At 38.5% G+C, this 24,587-nt stretch overlaps 1 protein-coding gene across 1 annotated transcript; it reads right to left on the bottom strand.

Moving 5' to 3' along the window:
* Window positions 1–750: 750 nt before the first annotated feature.
* si:ch211-168k14.2 (phospholipase D1) lies at window positions 751–22,318 on the bottom strand. Its single transcript, XM_064325243.1, has 26 exons — window positions 21,572–22,318; window positions 21,174–21,307; window positions 20,592–20,737; window positions 20,021–20,138; window positions 19,360–19,425; window positions 18,965–19,023; window positions 18,587–18,679; window positions 17,413–17,565; window positions 16,845–16,994; window positions 15,969–16,052; window positions 15,568–15,649; window positions 14,071–14,181; window positions 12,194–12,451; window positions 10,781–11,120; window positions 10,447–10,578; window positions 9,794–9,919; window positions 8,828–8,946; window positions 5,648–5,761; window positions 5,086–5,196; window positions 4,850–4,935; window positions 4,605–4,718; window positions 4,286–4,335; window positions 3,756–3,890; window positions 2,817–2,970; window positions 1,814–1,931; window positions 751–1,412 (listed from the first exon to the last, which is right to left on the bottom strand). Exons 1-26 carry the CDS (start codon window positions 21,729–21,731, stop codon window positions 1,188–1,190), a joined length of 3,438 nt encoding a protein of 1,145 aa, XP_064181313.1. The 5' UTR covers window positions 21,732–22,318; the 3' UTR covers window positions 751–1,187.
* Between the last annotated feature and the right edge of the window lie 2,269 nt (window positions 22,319–24,587).

Below are 24,587 nucleotides of genomic sequence, written 5' to 3'. Positions count from 1 at the left end.
AGGTCAGTCAACAAAACACCTCTTCTCCTATGTCACAGTGAGAGACTGGAATGAAAGACTGTGTACAGTATGTGGCTCATATCCATGACAATCAAAATCACAATGCCTGCCTACACAAAGAGCCAGGTCTATAGCACAGGGGAACCAATCATGTTCTTGTTCTGAATCTTGGAGTTGATGTCACCTTCCACATTGGACTCACTTGTGCAGTACACTGAGCTCTGAAACATGTGACTGCAAAACACAAGGAAGGTCAGGCACTGACTCTCCGATTACGTTTCCTGTCTCCATATAGAATGGATCACACAACCTGACCCAGATGGAATCTCACCCCGTAACTTAGACTAGACCACTACAAACAGCATTTAGGCAACTTATATAATTGTTAATTTCCACTCATTTCAAAAGAAACATTTCAATACTTCTAAATGAAGTGCTTGAAAATTCTGGCCAGTATCCAAACACCACAAAAACAGACCTTTATGACATCCATAAAAGTACTGGCAATAAAACTTTCATCAAGTTGTGCCATATGTGTGTAAAATATCACCCACAATATGTTTTATTCTGAAGGTTAAATTAAGTCTTTGGAACCATCTGGTGACTTTTAAGCAACAAACAATTCAGCAACATTAAAAGAAAACAAGAAATATATATATATTTTTTTTTAGCTGTCCCAATATTTTATTTCAACATCCGTCCATGTTCCATTAAATGTATCAAATAAAGCATCTTATGAATAAATAATAATAATAATAACAATACATTTATTTTATATAGCGCTTTTCATGGTCTCAAAGACGCTTGATGAATGAACAAATGAAGTAACTTATTACAAGTAACACAAAACAAGAATAATAGTAATAATAAAGGAAAAATTACAAAGTGTACCAAAAGTTTTCAATGTCCTCCTACATTCTAATACCTTTGTCTGTGACATATCTATTATATAGTATAAGACAACCCTTGTCTTTCATAATGTATATGTCTTTCCCCAGTGGTTCAAGAGGTAGATATTATTGTTTTCATTGTTAGGAGAATATCCAAAATCTGATCTCTTTTATATCACAGCACAAATGTTCTATAAAAATATACAAGGTAGAAAGAATTGTGTACAGCTTCATTAGAATTGGTATCATCTTGGGAAGAATGCTTTTCTTCCCAGTCAGTCTTTTGTTCACGTGAGACTATGTCCACAGCTCAATAGGCATCATTCCCTCCTTGGAGTTAAAGGATGGGAAAAGGTTCTCCTCTGACAGGAAGTAGAAGGGGAACTGGACCAGGAAGCCGCGCACCTTCCTCAGCTCCTCACAGGCCTGAGCAGGATCCTCTGTGGCCATGCAGGGGTGTGACACGTACTCCCGTAGAATTTTGTAGTTCAGGACGGCATCGGTTGGCAGGCACCGGAAGACCTGCATTTCCCAACAGAGAGAGAGGATTACATTTTATTATCACGCATTTCTATGTATGGCTGGGATCTCCAGACTCCTGTCCTGGATAGGTGCAGGGTCTGATGGTTTTTGTCGTGTTCCAAAACTGATTTGCTACCGATAGAGTCTATAAACTTTGAATCCAAGACCTGGCTGTTGATTGAAAAGAAACTACAAGACCCACAGAAACTCCAAGACTGGAATTTGACAATCCTATAGCATGAGTCTATTGTAATTTTATTACTGATATGTACTGCAGACACAACATCACATGGTAAATGTATAGTAGCAAATGGCATTAAATGCCAAATTAAACAATGCCGCATCTCTTCAAGAAGAGCGGCACAATGGAAACAGTGTTTAGCCAACAGGCTGCTTCTTGCCTTGTCATACACACTAGCATTCTTTGCAGCTGTCACCATCCAGATATCCTTGTAGAACCTGTCACTGATTGGGTCACTGACATCTACAGTGGGGTCATCCAGGAGACCAAGGGCTAGCCTGGGAGAGAGAATAGACCAGATTATTTGGATCTGTGCATGCGCTTGCTCCTTATTCCACTCATACCTGAGGAATTACACGCTAGATTTTAATGGCAATATTTTCTTACTGAAAGGGCAAGTCTTGATGTTTAAAAGATTGCAAGAATCATCCATCATATACACATGCCATCCTGAATAAAGACAAGCATATGTTTTATGCTCTCCTCCCTTGTTGTCCCAATTCGAAATTTCCAATGAAATTGGCCGGCCGCAATCTCTGCTATCAAATTGAGAGCACTCAGACAAGCAGATGCTTCCAAAATGTCCAGCTAGTGCTTCTTTTCATACACAAGTCCAGCTTGCACAGACATAAATCAGAGGAGGATTTTCCATGTGCAGATGGACGGCACCTGACTGTGAGACACTTTCACCAATTGAAACCCTACTTCCCTTGGTGATATGATGGCCAATTATGCATCACCCTGCAGGTCTGCAACCTGCTGGCCACAGTCAACACAGACACAGTCTGCATTTGATACAAGACCTTGGAGTCCATACCTCCCAGCAGAACAAAGAGCTCAAAATGTATAACCAAATGATCTGAAAGTAAGAAAAGTCTTCAAATTAAATGATTGCTAAAATATTTGCCTTCTGGCAAGTGGATGCCAATTTACATTCAAGTTTTTTTTTTTTTTTTTACAGACATGGAATATACTACAACATATTTGTAAATATGTGGATTTTTATGTAAATTATAAGAGCGGTGTTTAAATTTATTATAATAATTTGTGCATTTGTCCAAGTATTGTGAAGTGGTGTAATATGTTCAACATCTATTTCAATGTATTGCAATATTTTCAATTTCCATAAGGCTAATAATAGCAGTGTCACACATTCAGGCAACCTGAAGCACTTTTCCCTTAGAGAGCGTGCAAATCTCCCAGCCTGGTACGTCTCTCCGTCCATCACTGACGCCTGGAGCTCAGAGTCTTCCACCACCACTGCCATCTCACTGTCCCGCCTTCCCAGCATGCTCCTGTCATTGATGTTAGCAGAGCCTGTCACAGCAAAGAGGAGCAGAGAGATGTCAGAGTGACATGGAAAAGATCGGCAGGACATATATATGAAGCAGAACTAAGTTAGTCAGCTAACATTTGCAAATATTTTGAGTTATGTCATAACATTTAAGGCTAACTTTGAGAAATGCCTCCCTGGTCTTTTTACCTCTGCAGTAAATATATATTTTAATACATCTTTAATGTTATTTATGAAGTGCTTTTCATACAATGTATTAAAAGCAGCAGACATGGTTGTATGACATTTGAGTACCCAAATAATGACATGACATATAGTTAAATGTAACAAAGGTGAAACATGCTATGTTGTACGACAACATAAATCATAATAATAAATATTTGGAAGACAATCAAATGTGACAGGGCTCAAGCAAACAACACGTAATAAATTAATGAAGTGCTTTGCCAGCGACAATACAAACATTTTGTACAATGGTGCAGACATCAGAGTAAGTGCCCTGCTCTATCCTTGAGGACAGTGCCATCTACTGGATAGAGACAATGCATCAATCCAGATTGCGAAGACGTCTGGAGCACACAGATGCAAAATGGTGCAAAATAAAAGCCTTTTAGCTGGTTAATGCACAGTGACCTCCTTCTTGGATACATATATCCAGCTAATGCAACGGATGGAATACACCTTTCCTTATTCAGTTTAACAAAGCAACAGACTTACAATGAGTGAAGAGTAATCCTCCCATCTGGTATTATGTATGAAAGACTTGGTGCACAGTGCATGTATAGGCAGGGCATGCTGCCCCTCTCACCGATGATGACCGTGCGGTCATCCACAATCATCAGCTTGCTGTGGACGTAGATGAGTTCAGTGACCAGTCTTCCGTCCAGACCAGCATGAGTTCGCAGCCCGCAGAAAGAGATGTAGTTTATCCAGATGCCAGCCACTGTGTGGACATGTAAGCATGCATGCACACAACCGGCATACACACAAACGTGCATGTAGACAGACAGACAAACACATGAAGGCAGGCACACGCATGCACACACGCACACACACACATACAGACACATATTAAACTAGCATTACTAATTCCCACATTTCCCCTGAGGGCTTCAACTCAAATGTTTTATTAATTGTGTGTTTGACCATGACTACTCCTTACTCATTCATAATTCCTTGTCCTTTAACAATGGCCTTAAATTATTAATACACTCTGTGCAGTAGATATATGTAACCAGTAATGAGTCTCCATTTGTCTTTAAGACAAATCATATAGCTAATGTCTTAAAATGAGAACAAAGGTTGAAGTAAATTAGTGGCGGTAGTATGTCTACTTACTCACACATTTGAGTCTCTCAATGATGGAGTGCTCTCCCCGGCACATTGTCCTAAGGAAGAAGCACATGATCACTTCTCTACAAGTGCCAGACCAACTGCTTGTCTTTTTTTTTTTTTTTTTTACTTTACTACTACTACTACTACTACTACTACTACTACTGCCAATAATAATAGTAGTAGTAGTAATAATAATATTAATAATCATCATAATAATAATCATCATAATAATAATATTTGCATGTTATGTATCATTAGCCTTTATGAAGAGAGAAATTGTGGCACATTCTGTCATCATAGGATAATATAAAATTGTGAGTACCTGTAATTAAAGTACATGATTGCTTTGATGGCCTGGCCCCCTCCAGAGGAGATGTCTCCTTCAAATCCGGGCAAAAGAGGCATCACCACGTACACTCTGAATTTCTTCTTTTCCCTGCAGTGACAGAACATCCATCTCTCTCGTTACATATATTTAGACTCATTAAAAAAAAAGACTGATGAAAAAACATCAGTCACTGGTACACCCAGACGAATGCAGAGATGCTTTAGTTTTTAAAGCCGTACCTGTGGGCTCTTAGTATTCTCTCTGTGAGGGTGTCACCTATGCTGTTGTGGATGGTTTTGTCAGAACAACTGATGAAGAACTGATTCTGTAAGAGAAAGTTAGCACCAGAGGTATTAAAAGGCTGATGGGTAGATGCCATTTATCAGGCAAAATAAAAACCACCATTACATGTTAAATGCGTGCTATATGTGTAGTCGTGCACATTTTTGTACAGTCAGATTTGAGCTGTGTTCACCTCAATGTAGATAAAATGCTCGCTGTTCTGGATTGCAGAGATATATGCAAGGTGAATTGACTCCTCATGGATCTTTGAACCTACGGACCACTGGCAAACAGATCTCAGGACCTGGGATTGAATGAGGCAGAGAGTACAGTTAACCCACAGATAACCTCTCAGTACATCGCGTTACACTACATGAAACTCATTTAGCAGATGCACTTTTCCAGAAGGGCTTGCAATGCAAGACAGCATAAGCGTACCCACACGAGTTAGCACGAGTAACAAACAGAGCTTGTGCAATGTCATTAAAGCACTAATGTTGGTAACCATGCCAACCAGGAACCATAACACAGTCGTTGGAAATGAGAAACAATATCATGCAGCATTACCACCGCTATAACAATTGAATTTATAAAGTAGCAATGGCTTTAGAGGATGTGAACGGCTGAGATGCAGACTAATGAGATGGGTCTTGGGTCTGGGTCAGAAGGCAGCCAGTGATTCTGTTGTCCTGATCACCATAGGAAGGTACCTAGACATCTGGCTGATACAGATTTGGCCACAGATCTCTTACTACCTGTACACAGGCCAGCGTCTGTTTTCCCACATCCGAGGGAACTTCTGTGGGCACACTAAGTGATTTCGGCAGCAAGCAGGGATAACACGTCGCCCTCGACCGTTTCTTCACCAGCTGCAGAAAAAAAGTCATGTGATTGTGATTTTAGTAATCAAGGAAATTGTTGTTTAAAAAATTTGAATTTGACCAGATTAAAAAAAGATTTATAATTGCAGCCAAGTGTGCTAAAATGCTGTCTTATCTCATTATTGTGACACTATATTTTTCATTAAAGAAAAAAAAAAACTTTAAAATGAAGAAGGTACATTAGCCTTGTCTGTTGACTTAAGTAGCGGGGCTGATTGTGATAAATGGAGAACAGTTAGTGGGGAGCTAAAGCGCTCCCAAATCTTATTTTGTTCTCTCTATCATCTTTAACAGGCAGTCTGTTCTTCCTCGATAAGCATAACCAGGTCACACAACAGTCACAGAAAGCCACTGCTGCCTGCACCATATTACTAGTCCCAACAGAAAACTAAATCAGTATTTATCCCAGGGAAGTAGTTGTACATAAACACTGGTGAAATGATTACTATTAAGTATTAATATTAAGCATATACAGTGAACTCCATATTTGAGAGAAAGACATTTTTCTTGATTTGACTCAGTATTCCATAATGTTAGATTTGTAACCAACAATGTGGTTTAAGTGCAGATTCTCAGCTTTTATTAAAGTTTTTTAATAAATTTTAGTTTCACCATGTAGACATTACAGCACACTTTTTTATACATAGTCACCCCAGTTCAGCGCACCATAATGAGACAAATGGCTTTACAGGTGTTTTTGATTAGTCAGGTGTGTTCAGTTGCTTCCTTAATGCAGGTATAAGAGAGCTTTCAGTATCTCTTTTCATTGATTTTGATTGATTGAGTCTGTTATTGGGGTTTTTCAAAATGAGCGCCAGAGTCATTCCATTGAAAGTCAAGGAAACCATTACGAGTCAGAGACATAGGCCAAACATTAGGCTTACAAAAATTAACAGCTTGAAACATCATTAAGAAGAACGAGAGCACTGGTGAGCTCAGTAATCGTAAAGGGCCTAATATGCCAATGAAGACCTCTACAGTTGATAACTGCAGAATTATCACCATAATGAAGAAAAACCCTCAAACACCTGTCTGACAGATCAGAAACATGCTTCAGGAGGCAGGTATGGATGTGTCAGTGACTACTGTCCACATAAGACTTCACAAACAGAACTACAGACACTACACCAGACCTGGGTCAAATACATATTTGTTTTGAATTCATACTCTTCTGTGCTCTATTGATCTTGCCTGGTGTAATTGAGTTCGCCGATATGACCAGAAGGCAGGGTTTGCACTTTTTCAGAGTATTTCATTAGTTCCAATATACCAGACAAGATCAGTAAAGCGTAGAAGAGTATTTGAATCCAAAACAAATATGTATTTGACCCAGGTCTGGGCTACACTGCAGGATTAAAACCACCAGTTAGCCTCAAACAGATATACAACAAATTACTAAACATAATTCATTTACAGAACATTCATACGTCCCAAACATGATGGTGCCCTGAAGACTTTGTATAAAACGTCCTGTAATCTCTACATAGTGAAACCATGTGTATAAACATGTCCTTAAATAAAAGCTGAGAATGTGTACTTTAAACACAACTGTTTAATTGCAAATTCAAAAATGAGTACAGAGCCAAATCAAGGAAAAAAAAAAAACATTATGGAGCTCACTGTATATTTTTTGCAAGAGCTGCCACTGCCACAACTCAGATTTTATGTTAATATTTTAATCAAAGTTATGAATCAATGTGGCCTTTTGTTGTGCATTAAAGCATTGGCTATAAAAAAGGGTATGCAATGCCAGGTACATTCCTAGTATAGTTGATCAGCTACGACTGGTTTCTGTACTGAATGGTTATACACATACGCAACTAGCCATGAATATAACACTGTACGTGGCGTATGATACTAACAAGGAGTTTTTAATGAAACTTTGACTGAAAATTGTCACAGCTCAGCATCAGTTACTTAGATACCCTGGTGAACAAGAAGACAGGTAAAATATTTGTTTTAAAGGAAGTTGTTAGCAGCTGAATTTTGAACAAGAATGTCTTATGAGTTAAAATATGCATTTAAATATTATTATAATTCCCTCCTGGAGCACAATTAAATACCTGATTTTAAATTTTTATAGTGTCTACAATCCTGACAGGCAGCTAGGGTATTACAACAATTATTTTTTAAACAAATATTTATGTTGAACGTTGTGTTGTTGTTTCATGTCGAAGTACGCTCACTGATTCATTTTATTCCCTCCATCAAACCTTACAAAACACTTTTAGAAAGAATGCATTTAGAAAATTGGTGCAGCAAAACATATTTTGTTACCTATGGTGGCCAGATTTCCATCCCAGAATTAAGTGAGATTGTTCTTTATCTTTGATTAATTTTCAGAAAGCCTAAAATTAAGTCTTCTGTGTGTGTGTCTGTGCGTGTGTATTTGTATGTGAGTGTGTGTGTGTTTGTGTGTTCTGTCTTCCATACACTGATTTGTTTATTTACAGTTTAACCTGAAACGTGATGTCCAAGTTCTGATCGAAATCACAGAGCTAAAAAGCTCCTAGTCCCTAAAACTGAGAGAAACAGAGCCACTGTTTGACGGAAGATACATTCTTTGATGGAAGATAGACAAGTGCACACTGCTTAACAGCAGAGGGTGCTCATCTCAAGCTAATGCAGCCTGTTCTAAAGAGCTTCAGAAACCATACATGGGATTTATTTTAGCGATCAAATTTAAATCACATACACCAGGTGATTATATAAATGCATTTTCTTTTTTCTCTTACAAAATATTTATACTACAGTAAGTGAGAAAGAGAAACCGGGGCTCAAAGCATGTATTTCAGATGAAAAATAACTATTGAGTGATTGTGTATTATATACTATTCCAATTGTATTAATTATGTAGACTAAACAGGCAACATATATGTATTGCCTGTTAATTGTATTTTTAAAACATACTGTATAATAATGTTTGATTCTGAAAATAATTAGACAACAGGAATGAATATACAAATAGTTCATGATTCCAACCTTATGTACATAAAATATTTTTGAAGGTTGTTAAGATTCATCCATTAAAACAGAAGCCATCGTTTTACCCACTTTTGTGAAATTCCACCGCTGAATAAAATGTCTGGCAATGTCTCGAGCTGCTTTGCCCTGCACGGCCACCCCGATGTCGTGCCAAGGCATTCTTGGTGTTTTGTACCGGTCAATAAAGTCTTCAACAAACAAACAAACAAACAAACAAACAAACATAATTAAAAAGGGACACCCATGCATGAGAGCACTGAATTCTACACATGCCTAAAAGCACACTGGGATACATAAAATAGTTAGCCAGCATAATGCTCTGTACAATTATGCTACACCTTAGGAATAATTACCTGGCCCGGACGTGGGGTTAGTTCTGAGAATTGGCTACTGGTATGGTCTGGTTTGGTTGGGTAAGGTTCTGGTTAAGGCTAGTATTACATGTAAACCATAAATCTCAAATTAAACGTTTTTGTTTCATGCTATGCATGGAAATATATAGCATTTCCTCCTTTACACAATAGTTCATATTTATTTTCTTACATAAGGTAACAGCTTGCTTGATCATGATAGTACTGGACATGAAATTCCTTTTCTTTCTTTTAGACAACTGATGGTCTCCTCACTTGAAAAGGCAAGAGGTTTAAAAGTAATGGATCGGTCAGACATTTGCTTTTTCTGCAGTGTTGCACCTAGTAATTACTGTTCATAAGCTTGATGATGGAAACAGGAAAATAAATAAATGAATAAATAAATGTTGCTCTCCAAATTTTGTGATAATGAGAGCTGATCGATCCTGCCTCAACCACGAATAAGCCATACATGCTTGGTAATGCAATGATTTGGTGTTCCTTTTTAATCTAACAAATGACCATTTATGAATGGATGGAGAGCGCATCATTGATTTAGACAAGCAGAGTGTTCTTTGTTGGAAAAAATTGGGGCTGTATTAGATCATGTAAATGACGAGGATGGGGCTTGCTTACGAAACAAACAAAAATGTGCTTAATGCATAGAGACTGTTAATTACTCTACCATCAAAGGGCTTGTTCAGTTTGACCCATTCTTTCAGGATAAAGTTGCAGTAGTCCTTTCCATGCCAGAACCGTGCTTCTCCAGAGAGTTCGTTGGTGCGTATGTGGCTCCTCAGAGAGCTGATCTCTAGGGGTGCATCGAGAGAGAAGGTAGAACAGACCAGTAATATTTAACAAAAGGTCAACAAGTATCAGTCAATTCAATTTCTATCCAGTCTATTCAGGAAATTACCAGAAATACAATTCATCAACTGCAACTCATCAACGGAAATGTGTCTATGATGTTTATTTTTCCAAACCATTCAGTGAATTTCAATTTATGTGTTCACTCAAACCCAGATATGCACGACTGTATGAAATAAAACTGCATTTGTTATCATCAGAATTTAACAAGCAGAACAAATTCATACACACATCCTTCATTAACCTTTAACAGACATTTCTCACATGACTTACTTACAGAAAATACAATTCATTTATACAGAAGGATCTTTCAATGCTGAAGGGTACAAAGGCAGTGACTGCTCCTGGGAATCAAACCTGCAACCTCTGAGTCAAAAGACCAGCTACCTAACATTATACTGCATTGCTACAGGTGCTGCCCTCTTATCCTGCATTAACAGATACGTTTGGGCTCCTGCTGGAGGTACCTACCCTGAGGCAGACGGAGAGAATTATGGGTACGGAAGGATTCAGACTGGTTGGAATGAAGGGCAGGGTTCTTGTTCTGCCGCTCCATATGTGGGACGGTCCTGGAACTGAGGCTGTTCCTGCTGCTGCACTGTTCTGGTGGTGGGGCAAGAAGACAACAGGGGCAAGGGGGGCAAATGTGAGAACAAGACACCATTTCATGACATTGCCTGATGTATGTATGAAATAACATTTCAAGATGAACAGAACCCCTGTCCTGATTGGGAGATCGGCAACTGTGTGTGTACAGTATGTGTGTGTGTGTGTGTGTATGTGTGTGCGTGTGCATTATTCTTACCGGACTCTGCGCAGTAGTTGAAGTCCTCCTGTGTGTGTGTGCTCAGAAGCCTGCTGCTGGGAAGGACTCCACTACTGTTCTCCCCCTGCTGTCCCACACCGCCTCTTTCACATGCCCCACACCTGCCCCACCCCTCTCCATTCTCCAGGTCTCTCAGGATGTCTCTGGCCCTTCGTCCCAGCTTTTCTTCCTCTGTCCCAGCCTTCTCTTCCTCCGGTATCACTGCAGACTGCTGTGGAACATACACGTCATCCGTACATCCTTCTCTCACAATTGTATTGCATTTGCCCCAGCATAACCCCTCTATCTGTTGGGGAAGTTTATTGCATACTGAATATATCTAGTGGCTTTTGTACTGATCTTCCCATCACTGATTCAGTGAATCATTTATTTAGAGGTAATGGGAGTGTGCTCCAGAGGCAATGTTCGCAGCCTATTTGACAAATAATGAATGTCACAGCAATATTCTGTATACATGAAAATACAACCCCGTTCCTTCATTCATTCAGTTGTAAAATAAATGGAGGCATTTCATTAAAGGGTTTTACAAATGAGGAGCCCAAAATTGACAGATCCTGCCTCTCAATCATAGTCCAAAATGGCCTGAGTGGATGCAATAACTGGCCCCATGGAAAGAGTAAAATAACATCTGTTTAATAGCCATGGACATATTTAATAGGACAATCAGACAGGCTAAGGTGGCCTATAATGGGTACATAATTTCCCATTTAGAGGGGGCAGTAATTTGATGATTCACTCATCCATGCAAGACCTTTATGTTTAATTTGGGTCTCAAGGAGAATAAGAAAGCGGTAGTAGGGCCTAGAAATGCTTCTCAGCTGGAGGAAAGGACAGCTATCATCTGTTAGCATTGATGGTAGACCCAGACACAGTAATTAGGATTTCGTTTTCTATAATTTTACCTGGCTACAGTACATTCACCAGCCACGTCATTGTTCCTCAGAATAGCATAACTGTCTGCTGAATTGAGATCAAACATACTGTGCTAATTGGTACTCTATTAGATGACAACATTTAACAATAAAAATTGCACATGAACTTAATTGATGCGTCACACAATAGTATGGTATCATGCTTTTATTCAAGTATCCTTCTGGTAAAGCTGTTCACACTAAATTATAGCTTTTTTTTTGGGTTGTTTTGTTTTTAAACACACATACACATTTGAACAGAAATGGATGATGACAGCTATATAGCTTGCTATCACATACTGTATTACACTTACACCATTTTGAAATAATTACTCCATCACATTAATCTTTAAGCCCAGGTTTCAGAGAACTAGAAAATTCAGTTTGTTCTGCTGTTTTGCTGTCAATAATGTTCACAGAAGTTGAGTCAATACTTGTCCTTGAATCAATGATGGTTTAGTTGTTATAGAGTCCATGCAACATTGACACCCTCTACCACTATCATAACAATGGAATGAACAGTACTTGCCCTGGTAAAATTTGAAGAGAGGGCAGGGCTCGGCTGGGGACTCCTCCTGACGCTCCCCACATCGGTCAGCCTGTGTTGGCAGTCGTCCCATCTCCCATAGGCCAGGTCAATGCCACCGAGGAAGGCCACTGATTGGTCGATCACTACTGTCTTCTCATGGTGTGCCCACAGCAAAGCAGTGGATGGGACATGGTCAGGGTGACGAATGACCTGTAAACAGCCAGAACCACATCCAATGTTAAGCAGTTAGCCCTGTTGCTAAACATTGGTTTTTTGAGTTTAGAGACAAGTTAACTGACAAGTTCTGTTATACGTCTTATACGTCTTAACTACTGCTTGTATTTTTTCCATAGACTGCGTTGTTGCCGTTCTCGTTGTTAGTGTTAATCAGTTTAACCTTCAGGGTCCAAGTTGAACTATGCGGTTGTTCCCTGCACTTGGACCAGTACTTCTCTCTAGGGGTTTCGTCATACTTGTTCCTGGTTATGGTTATACACTTTGTTGTACGTCGCTCTGGATAAGAGCGTCTGCCAAATGCCTGTAATGTAATGTAATGTAATGTAGGTTAAATGTTGGACCACTACATTAGGAAGTTAGCTCAGGCAGTATATGTACCATGTGACATAAAAGTGTCCAGTAGGGTAACACCCTGGCCACTGTTTTATTCTGGTCTGCTCTGACCTAGTTTAATGTGTTCCAGAGTGAGGTTAATCTGAGAAACCGCTCCTCTTGAAAAAACTAATGTAAACTTTTGGCCTCAACTGTGAGCTAATTCTGCCCTCTGACTCCCTCTCAGCTGAGAAATTTCCAGAAAAGCAAAGCAGAAGCCACAGGCTGGTCAGTTCTTGGTGATCAGCTGGTTTTGGTTGTCTGAGCAGCCATCGGTCTCCTTACAAGCCAATTGAGCAGGGGGATGAATTAGAGAGGACGGTAACACTTTACAATAAGGTCACATGAATTGGCATTAACTAATGTAGTTTGTAGTAACTACAACCTACTGAAAAGTTAATCTGTACCACTTTGTTAATGTATTGTACATCATTAATTCATGTTAACAACTGCATTAGTTAATGCAGGTATTAGAAAAACAATTCATTTATTTGTTCATGGTTAACTAATTATGAGTTTATGCTATGTGTTGCCAATGTATAAATAATCAGGTTATATTAGTTAATGCATCTGAACATCGATAATTCATGTTAACAACTACATTCGTTAATGCCAATTCACGTGATCTTATTGTTAAGTGTTACCCTGCCAGTTGTAAGTGTTGTCTCATAGCTTTTAAAACAAGACCACATTGCAATTTCTGTGTTAAGGGTTGTTTATCTAACCACCCAGCTCAACACTAACATCTGGCTGGCTCACTGCTGAGGCCATTTAATCTGCTTTGTTAAAGAGGCAGTGCATATTTTTGATAACGGTCTGCAATTACTTGAAAACTATCATATATAACCTAATAATGGTGCATATTTTAATGAAATAATTTTTCATTTTTCAGGCTTTATTTAATAGCAGCGCAAACCAGGCACATTTTTCTTTTTATTTAAATTGAGGAGCAAATCAGGAATCTCAGAAATCCTGGGGGTTCAGGTGGTTCTTTCAGTCATTTACTTTCATTAAGAACTCTAGTGCTGAAGCAGCCTAGTCCTGGAGTTAGATCCCAGCTATAATGTATTTTGAAGTCAGGGAATACCTTTGAGGGACAGCCATGTTGGAGTTCTGCACTCACAGCGATGATGATTGGTTGAGATTTCTCTAACAATGGCACTAGAGAACCACGCCCTCCCCTCTGACCCATATTTCCATCCATTTGGAATGGGCCTTACCTTGATGTTTGAGTGCAGCCCCATGAGGGTTTTCTTAGTGTACTCGCTGTTGATGCCAAGGACGACTTCTACCTCCTTGTAAAGCAGAACACATATTTTCACTCCTTGTTCCTGTGGAGGCAGACAAAGAAACAAGGTGGGAAAAAATGTACCAATCTTCAGGCTCTGAAACTAGCACCCGGCCACCCACCAAATGCAGATATATTATGTCAGTGTTGGGTAAAACGGACCAATTTACCAGATACTGTGTCATGTAGAAATCAACCATCTGAAAAAATTCCCAGAAGCATAGGCTACCTGGAAGGTTACAGCAATCACAAGCATAGCTTCAGAATACGAGACTCCCACAAATCCTCACGTTCGTAAGGATATTTTACTTGGATGTGTCAGTGGTTAGCACCTGCTAGAACGGTATTGAGCGGTAACCTAACGTTAGCCAACATGTTTCTGTGAGAATCATAGCCAATTAACTAACATTAATCATATGTCGAAAAAGATTGGGCAACACATCGCTGGGGTAAACCTGTCAAAAAGGGGAATACAAATGATAATCTTAAAGAACAAAGCAAAAAAGAAATGGTGTTTTAATGAGAAGTGGAAGCTTGATGATAACGGTAAGTGTCGTGAATGGTTGATATTTGAGGTTGAATAGCAAGTTATGTTCTGTGCCGACTGCAGCCTATATGCCCCCGTTAAGTCAAAAATACACTACTGAATGACACGCTTTCTATATTTTATTAGCTCTAACTTTGGAAGCCCAGCTAAAAGAAAATAGACAAAAATATTATAATTACTATGGTTTGTTCATTCAAATAGCACTCTGAAACCAATTTTCTCTTAAAACAAAGATTTAAAAAAATGTTTTACAAAGTATGCTTTTCTGTGCAGTTCTGTGATTTTAATTTTCATATTGTGCAAAAGAAAATGGTGTCTGACAAAATGTACAAGTGTCTGGCTAATATTTTCATCCACAAGGTGAAAAAAAATAGTTTCAGACCCTGCATTTACACTTCATCTTTCCAAGGTGTGGGTTGATGGTTGACACTAGTAAAATCAGTTGTATTTGCTTCTCAAACTCAGGGTGGGCATTTGATTTAGTCACCATCTAATACTCTTTAGAGAGATAAGTTTATGTTAACCCTCTGTCGTTAACTGGATACATGTGTTGATGTTTTCAGAGTATTACATCTTGAAATTACTTCGCTTCAACATGCCCTTTATTATAAAGAGTTCTTTATGAAAGCCATGATAAATTAGCATTATTATGCTGTCATAATACCAGTATTACACTATCATAATCAGACAGTAACATTACATTACATTTATTTAGCAGAAACTTTTATCCAAAGTGAAATACAAAAGTGCATATCAAGGTCATTGAAACAAAAGTAAGCTAAAACACTTATAGTCAATACAGCAATGTATATAAGTGTGTACATTATGTGTGTGTTTGTGGTGCATGTGTGTGTGTGTGTGTTGGTTTAGAGGATTATTTACAGCTTTCCGCTTTAGGATGTAGTCTAATCTCCAAGTGTTTCCATCCACTACTGGTCTTTTGAGGAAGATCTCTGGGCTTAACCTAATAAGCATAAGAGACCATGAGCAGCATTTACAAGTAACAACACAGTTGTCTTATAGTTCAAATGAGAGAAGTCTGTTTAAGTCCATCAAAAATAAGAATAATAATGCCAAACAGACTAATTATAGTTTGTTAACAAAGGACAACATTCTACCATTCCAAGGGACGCAATATAAACTTTAAAATCATAGGAAAATTGTAAATACTCTTCCTCGGTTGGCAGTAGAAGTGCAAAACATGTGCATTTGATAAATGCTAAGCTGTGTGGGAGGAACAATGGCTGCCTGTTGAAATAGCCATGTGTAAGGTGGCCACATACCACCAGCCGGTGATAAATATTTCCTCTTTTGCTCCTTCCAGGGCATCAGCAATAGTGTCAAAGTAGTCAGCAGCATTAACAAACCTACAAGAGGACAAAAAAAGGAAAAGACTGATCGTACATGGGAATAATTCATATGTGGGGTAACAACAAACATACCGTGCCAATTTATTTCCATTGTATGGTCGACCTGTAAGGCTACACAATGTCTGTTATTGCTCATTGTTTATTCTGCTTTTAAATGTTTTAACACTTCTATCTACTACCATAATTACTGCCTATTTTTCACCCTGTCCTATACATACAGTATAGTTTTTCATGTTGTGGCATCTGTATGATTTTGATCTGATACATTATTAGTAAAGTTGCTACTAAAACAGCTGTAAATTGTGAATGCTTTGTCTGGTCATCACAAAATTTGGCATACATATGCAATGCTTGCCTCTTATCAGCAAGGTAATTTAGTTGGCCTTTTGCCAAGAGTTGACGCTGTAAGAAGAAAATGCATTTAAATGCCTCTAACTCCTCAATTGCTTGACCACTCAAGTTGTGTCAGTCTCCCATTGGATGTACAATCATAGATTTCACATCTGGAAGAAAATATGACTGCCATCACCCAGTAAGTTTTCAGTGGGCATGTGAAATGCTTAGACACTGAAAATATTTGTACCATTCCTCCAGCATGGGTCCTTACAGCTTACAAATTAATAATTACTAAATTCTGCTTACACCCCATTAATTACCGCTTGCGGTTATTATTATTATTATTATTATTATTGTTATTCATAATAATAATAATAATAATAATAATAATAATAATAATAATAATAACTTGAACGGATGTGCATAATGTTAGCTTAGCTCCATTAACCTCACCATTTAGCGGGTATGTTTTCTCTGACAGGTGCAAAGGAGCCATGTCGGTTTTCTTTTAAGTAGTCTTTACCGTACTTCAGCACAAACTCCAAAATGGACTGACCCCACCAACAAGCCTGTCTGTATGTGGAGCATTTGATGGTAAGCGCCCTAAAAATATATTGTGAACAAAAAATCACAAGTCATTCCTCTTTTTTTTGCAGAAAAAAATTACAAAATTTACAGATTTCCTCCTGAACTGATTATACATTTTTTCTTTATCTTTTGTCAGAGTTAATCTGTAATGATTAAAAAACAAAATTCAAGTGTAGATACGTTTAATTTAGTATAATTTTAGAGCTTCCCCGTTAATGCTCCTCATATTTCTTATCTTTTTTGTTCTCCACCAGATGGGATGAGATTGGTTGGAGTAGGTGGACAGGGTGAGGGATTAGGGACCACTAGTCCGGAATGATTTGGGGAACTAATGTTTGGGGAGTGAGGTGGTGGGGTGGCCTTGGAACTGGTTGCTGAAAATACAAAATGTGAAACAAAATGCAGATACGTGACTTTATAAAGTTAATCCTGCCTGCAGAGGTTCTCAACGGTTAGTCCATGTCTAACTCCAGTCTCTTCAATTCCAGTTTTGATATGAAATCCTTTATCGTAGAGGATGACTGTGCCAACCTGCCCATCCTCTGGTCGCATGTACAGAACAAAAGAATCTTTCACCACCAGCCATCTGAAATATAAAATATCCACCTCATTAAATAAATAAATAAATAAATAAATAAAAAGTAAAAAGTCTGGTGGGCACTGTGCTTTATTCAAGTTGAATTAAATATGCTTTAAATATTTAATAAAGTTGTTGAAAATGTTTTTTTTTTTTAACACTTTGCCAGAACTTAATTTTTCACCAATGTCTCACATTCAGATCTTAATTTTTTTAAGTTATTTTGCTTTTGATTGCCACTCTTGTTTTTCATCAACTATTTTTAGTAATGTTATTTTACAACACTTTTCAAAAGTTTCTTCAGCAACTATTGCAAGTACTGCACCACCAAACAAAACAGATGAAACAAGACATGCCATATCAATAAACAACTTAGCCAGGGGATCAAAAGTCTTCAATTTACTATTAAGCAGAGTAAATTGAACATTAGCCCAGTTACGTGGAATGATTGAATCTGGTTAGCTATGGCAGTTAACTAGACTCGTGTTCATTTGTGGCCAGAGGGTTTGAGATGCAAATTGAGCTTTGGCCATTGCTATCCAGGTATTACTCGTGCTTTACATCTGCAAACAGTCAGATTTATAAATAGAGAATAGGTAAGAATGTGAAGGCTTGATCATATCAAAAATTCATTAGCTGACAAAACTGTTTTCAGAATTGTGGTTCATGTGCACCACTGAGTTTTATAAAGTCTAATGATGCTATTGGCTGCTGTAGTCTCTGAGATTCAACACATCAACTCAAGTCCAGCGTTTAAAGTCAAGATTGATCCTTCCAACAAACTCATAACATAATTTTCCAGGCCATCAATATGGTCTGGGTAAAACATCTATATATCACTATTTTTTGATTACTTATTTAACTTACTTATTTTTTCCCAGTCTTCCTGCTGTCACAATTTGGCCTGAATAGATTTTATCCAAGTATGTATGTAAACTGGTCAGGATTAAGGCATGTATGTCAGTAATGCATCCATTTATGACATAGGCCCTGAAGAGGAGGCATGTGAAGCAGTATAATACTGTCCTACCTCTTTGACCAACAGTAACAGACACTGTTGGAGCCGCACCAGTAGCATACTAGGAAGGTGTTCCCTCCAGACTTCTTCAGGATAAGCCCTTCACTTTAGAGCAGCCAAAAATGAAACACACAAAACACACATCACTGTCAAGTGGAAGTTACACCAGACAAAATGACAGCTAAACAAAAAAGACAAAGATCAAAATGCTGATCATACCCATGCATGAGTACAAAGCACAAACACAGCAATGAACAAGTTACATTTATCTTTTTGAAATGGAACTTCTATTGTTCCACTGCGCAGATGAACTGCGATACATTCTAATACACTGGCTAGGTTTTAGTTAAACCTGCCATATTTTAGTAACCATTCAGAAAATATTCTTACATTCCCTTTGGTCCAAGGTCCTGAATAAATGATATTTGGCTCACCTCCAGGAACTCAAGCTGAAATGCAAGGCGAAAGCTAAGCCTTAACAGAATCTCATTGCAAATTCCACTGCAGGGCTAGCAGAGTCCACAATAGATAACTAGTCTCTTGTGAATGGTGTACATTAGTTTCCCTTACAAACTGTACTATGATGCAATGTAAAATTAAATCAATAAAATTTGTCTCAAAACTTTCAAATGAATTTATTTTATTTTCACAGGTCACTGTACAGGAGAGTGCTCCCGATTTATAACGAAGTTACACCTTTTTTACTTCCAATTTGGACAATGCTTATTTATTGCATTTGTTCACACGAATCTCATTCCTGAAGAGTGGAAAACATTGACCCTTACTGTTGCAGGGTGACTTCTGTACATGGGTCTCTTCAGCACATTCTTTAAATAATCCTCAAGATGCATCTGAATGAACCACAAGAATAAAAAAGGAAATTACATTACTACTCCCAAAATATTATAAGGAAAATGTTTATCTCCAATTAGATACCTGAACTGCTTGTTCTATGTAACCCATGCGTACAATGGCATGGATTCAATGAGCACTTCTACTTAACTTTGGCTTATAAATGAAAGCAAAGCATGATTTCTCAAAAAATCTGGGTTTATATGCTGGATTTCTCAAAGTTCCTCCACCATTAAATATTCCTCCAGATATCACTATAGTTCACTTTTCGCTTACAGGACAACTACCCAGCAAGCAATCACAGTGTCAGGTACTGGCCTGCCAGTCTTTAGAAAAATGATATTAAAAACAGCCCAAGAGCAGCAGCATTGTTCAAAAGCCATTTTGCCTGATCCTTATCTCAACAGCCTCACCTCAGCTGTCCTTTAGGGGACCGCTGTCGTGGCGATTCAAAATCGACAGCTGTGCCGATGTCACTCAACTACATGTTTTCTGGCCGGGAAATTATCCACAGATGAAAATACACAAAAAGTGGCATTAACCATAGTATCTTTCAGGACAAACATGAAAACGGTAATGAAAATGCACTTGTACTTTTCTGCTTGTCAGTTGGTCTTCTTTAACCAAGGCGTCGGGTCTCTGTGGTAATGTGGGGATGTGTCCTCCCTGAGAACACTTATGACCTTTGAATGACTTTCTCTGAACTGCATGGCTTTTAAGAGAATTGCAGGGCTATTGTTAGAAAACTCTGTACACATCTCCAATATCAACTTATATCTGGCACAGTCTCTATAAAATAGTTTACCTCATTAGGACAAAATATATGTGGCATTCAAGTAAGGTTAGTTATAGTGCTTTCCACATTCGACCATGGATCCATACCATATTAGCATGCAAGATATTTATTTATTTATTTATTGATTCCTTATGATATAAGTAGTCATTCGCAGGAATGTCAGAATTGGAAACAAGGTTTGTGGCAATTTAATCAATTTAATTACCTTAAATAAGCAAGTACATAGATCAATGCAAACACACCTTATCAACAGCAATATTTAAACATCATTATCAGTGCTTAAGGATACAATGATAGGAAGACTACTGTTTCTCCCTGCAAGCTGGAGTAATACTTGCATGTGCTAAGAGGTAAGTTAGCCGTGTTTACGTGCGTGTTGGCAGAGGGATCTTCAGAAGGGCCTTGAACTTCAGTAGCTCCTGATGAAGGGCCTGGAAGTGTTTGAATCGTCTTTTGACTTTCCATGTGAAGTCCCCATGTCTCAGTTCAATTGTATACAGGTTGGGATTGAAAACCTTTAAAGATAATTAGTTTCAAAGAGGGGAAGAGATGGCTTAATATTAATTAAAGCAATGCCTATCAACAGATTTTGTCAGATCAAGTCAACAAGGAATAATACTCTATACTTGTATGAGTAGATGGACAGTCCTCTGCCCATTGTACTTCATAATTTAAAAAGCTGAATATGATGTAGCCATGCTATATCAGGGTAAAACCTGATCTATAATGGAGTAATCCTAGTCAGTTTTGTGTGAAAATGTCCCACGATTTCAATGAATTATTCACGCAAACACAATTGTGTCACTTTTTGACATGCATCATTTCATTGTTGCATATTTCCTATCAGAAATATGACAAATCTTTTTTTTATACCATGTGATGTCTCTGTTGCACTTAATTATACATCTAATCACGTTGTATATAATTGTGACAGGAGAATTTCAGACTCGCCCGTGTTGTGGAAGAGAACCGTTCCACCTCGGTTACCCGAACAATGATGGGGACTTGATCCAGAAAAACTCTGCAGTCCAGCGACTTGAAGGAAACAAAGTTGTAAATGGCGTGGAACGGGATCTTACTCGATTCTGAAACAAACGAACAGACAGCATTCAAATTCACGTCCGAGTTATTGGACTAATACGGCATTTGCTTTAGTTAGTTAAGTTAAGATGACAGTCAAAGCCAAGTGGTCATCAGAGTGGATATTAGTCTACAGTCACAATGCAATGCCTGTTTACCATCAAGCAGCAATTAAGCCATTTAGCAGCAAACAAGGGCTCTGAGGACAATGACAGAGTCCTGTATGTAATCTGATTAATTTGCAGTGACTTGACCACACAGACGCTGACCCTCCGGCTTCCTGTCGTACTGGTCAGTAGGCCAGCTCAGGTCCGGGTCATCGGTGTCGTCCTGCAGGTCGTACTGGTCCAGGCTCCCGGAGAACTGGCTCATTACCGACTCCAGACGCTCCAGCGTGGCGGCTCTCGGTCTGCTTCCAAGGGTTATCATTCCGGCACACCCCGCCCAAGCTGCCTCCAAGCAGCAGCGCAGGGGGCAGGCGGAGCTGCTTCAGGCAGAGAGATCATTTACATCACACACTCGGCTGACATCTCTCACAAAGTAAAATCACATGTGAAATTTGCCTTTGCACATGTGAAAGTCATAATTTCACCTGTTAATTTAACATTTTCACAGGTGAATTAAAATATCCACATGTGAAAACAAAATGTCACATGTTAACTGGACATTTTCACGTAATAGGCTTTTTTCACACGTGAATGAAAACTTTGTATAAAGGAGAACTAAGGTCTATCAAGATTCAATCTAAAGTCAATGTGCTTTTTCATTTTTTTCATGGACACATCATTATGAGATTGTAAAGATTGAAATGAATAAAATGTGCTTTGTTAGGAAAAAATAAATGCTCTCATTTTTGTACCTCAAGCTGTGATAAGATTCAACTGTATCTGGGCCTCTGAGTCATCCCCTGCATATTAGTTTACAAAAGATTGTGTTCATACAAAAAGTAAAATGAGAACATAGAAAGGAGTATCAAAGAATAATCAGCAGTATTTGTTGTATGTAGACATATCACTCCCAGAAATGTACCTGGTAAAACCATTTGCCAAAAAAGAAAAAAAAAACTATTTAACAGCTGAGAGGAAGTATCAGCTGTTCTGAAAATTTAAATGTACATTTAAAACGCAAAAGCTTGAAAAAATGGCAGATTTTATCTTTAAGTTCCTACTGGACTTTCTATTGCAGGGTCATTGTGAGTTGATCTTACTGAAGTAATTATCAACTTATTTTTTAGCATGACATTGTTAAATGAAAATAAAACACCGCTGATCCAAAAGTCAGTTTCAACTTTGTAAATGGAATCTAGATATAGGTATTTGGGCATATGAATGAACATCGTATTTTAGCCATTCCACCCATTACCCAGTTACCAAATGGGAAATGTGAACACATTAGACTTGTGAATGGAGTGCCCATGAAAGAAATGAATACATATCAACCTAAACAGCCACAAATTCGTTCAGTCAGTCTTGGAGAATTTACAGACTCCAGAATAAACCCATTGCTACATGAGATATATTATTATGGGATTTATAATTGAACAAAACACAGACTGTGGACAATGTAACAGTAAACACGTCCAGGCGACAATAATTCTGCATTCAGTGTGAACTGGACCACATATCTAAGAATGGACTTTTTATGGATTACATTACCATTCAGCATTCACTCAGCAAAGCCTCTCTAACATACCTTGATCCGTCACTGCACTGTATCCAGATGGAACTCCAGCCTGTTAAGTTCACAGCTTTTCAGATACAGTAATCAGGTTGTTACTCAGGTTATGCTAACCCAGTTTATCCATAATGACATGGCACAATTGCATACATACTTAATGCAATTATGTTCAGATTAAAGCACTTCATAACACGACACGTAAGTACTTAACTTAATCTCGCTGAAAAATATAATATTTGTTTCCTACTTCCTACCGGTGTAATTAAATAATAAGATGCAGATAAAAATTGGCAAATGTATAAAAATCACCATCTTGCAGACAACTTCATACCAAGGCTAATAGCTTTGTAATTGATTGTAAATTCTCCTGCTGTTAAAAATAATGAAGCATGATTGTTGTTCTTGGCCACAACTGATAGGACTAACTGCCACAGTACGAGCAGAACAATTGCAAATGAGACTCATATGAGACATACATATTTTAACCAGTGAGCAACCATCCCTTCTTTTACAAATCCTGCATTTTCTGTCTGTTTTAGGACTACTAGGATGCAGTAAATCAGGGGTGTCCAGTCTTTTCCAAAAAGACACATGATTTTCTAATCATGGTCTTCAATCAAGACCTTGACTGAAGATGAGTATAATCAGGCGTCTTAGTGCTGGGCTAAAACAAAAACATGCACCTATATCGGTCCTTTTATGATAAGTTTGGATACATCTGCATTAAATGCACATCGCAGGAGAAAGTAGAGGACCACAAGCATTACATACACAACACAGAACAAAACATTTGCATACATTCACAATTTTTCACCGCACAGTCCCAGGCTTATTAACAGTACATTTTGATATACATGTCATAGGGCCGCTCTATGCTTGTGTGTGTACGTTCACCACAGTCCACCTGGTTTTCTACCTCCCAAACGTTTCCTATGTCATCCCCCCTCCTGCATTTCCTCCACTGGCTCCACACATCAAATTCAAAACTCTGGTGTAGGCGTACAAAGCTGGTAAAAGAGCTGGACCCCCACACCTTCAGGCCATGGTCCCTATACATCAAACCATGCTGTATGCTCTGCTGCCACTGGTGCCTAGCTCTCCCCTCCCTGCGAGGACCTGGTCATCGCCCCTTCTGGTCATGATTCTTCTCCCTATTGGCTCCCCAATGGCAGAACAACCGGACCACCTCAGTCAGGTCAACAGATTCCCTCCCTCCCCCAGTGTAACCTGAAGACCCATCTGTTCAGGAAATACCTCTCCTCCCCTTTTCCACCTTGATCCCGTAGCCCTCGTCTTGCACATGTTCTCCTATTTATCCTATATTTCTCTACAGTCTTTACTTCCACATGTTAATGCTTGTGACAAAGGATTACCTACAGTATCACCAGTGTGTTATGGCTCAACCATTATTACACTCTTGTAAATTGCTACTTGGAATGTTGGTGATTTACTAATCTAGGCTTTTCTTATTTCTCTCCCTCCATTTATTTTTACCCTGTAAGACTCCCCATTAAAACTATATACGTGAAATCCTGAATGAATTGGATACTAACAAAAATGTTCTTATATGACATGCCCAAAACATTCTAAGGTACAAACTTATACATG

Source organism: Anguilla rostrata, chromosome 3 (assembly GCF_018555375.3).
Source record: "Anguilla rostrata isolate EN2019 chromosome 3, ASM1855537v3, whole genome shotgun sequence".
NCBI lineage: Eukaryota > Metazoa > Chordata > Actinopteri > Anguilliformes > Anguillidae > Anguilla > Anguilla rostrata.
The sequence above is the reverse complement of the archived record's forward strand: the minus strand, read 5'-3'. Positions and strand labels throughout refer to the sequence as shown.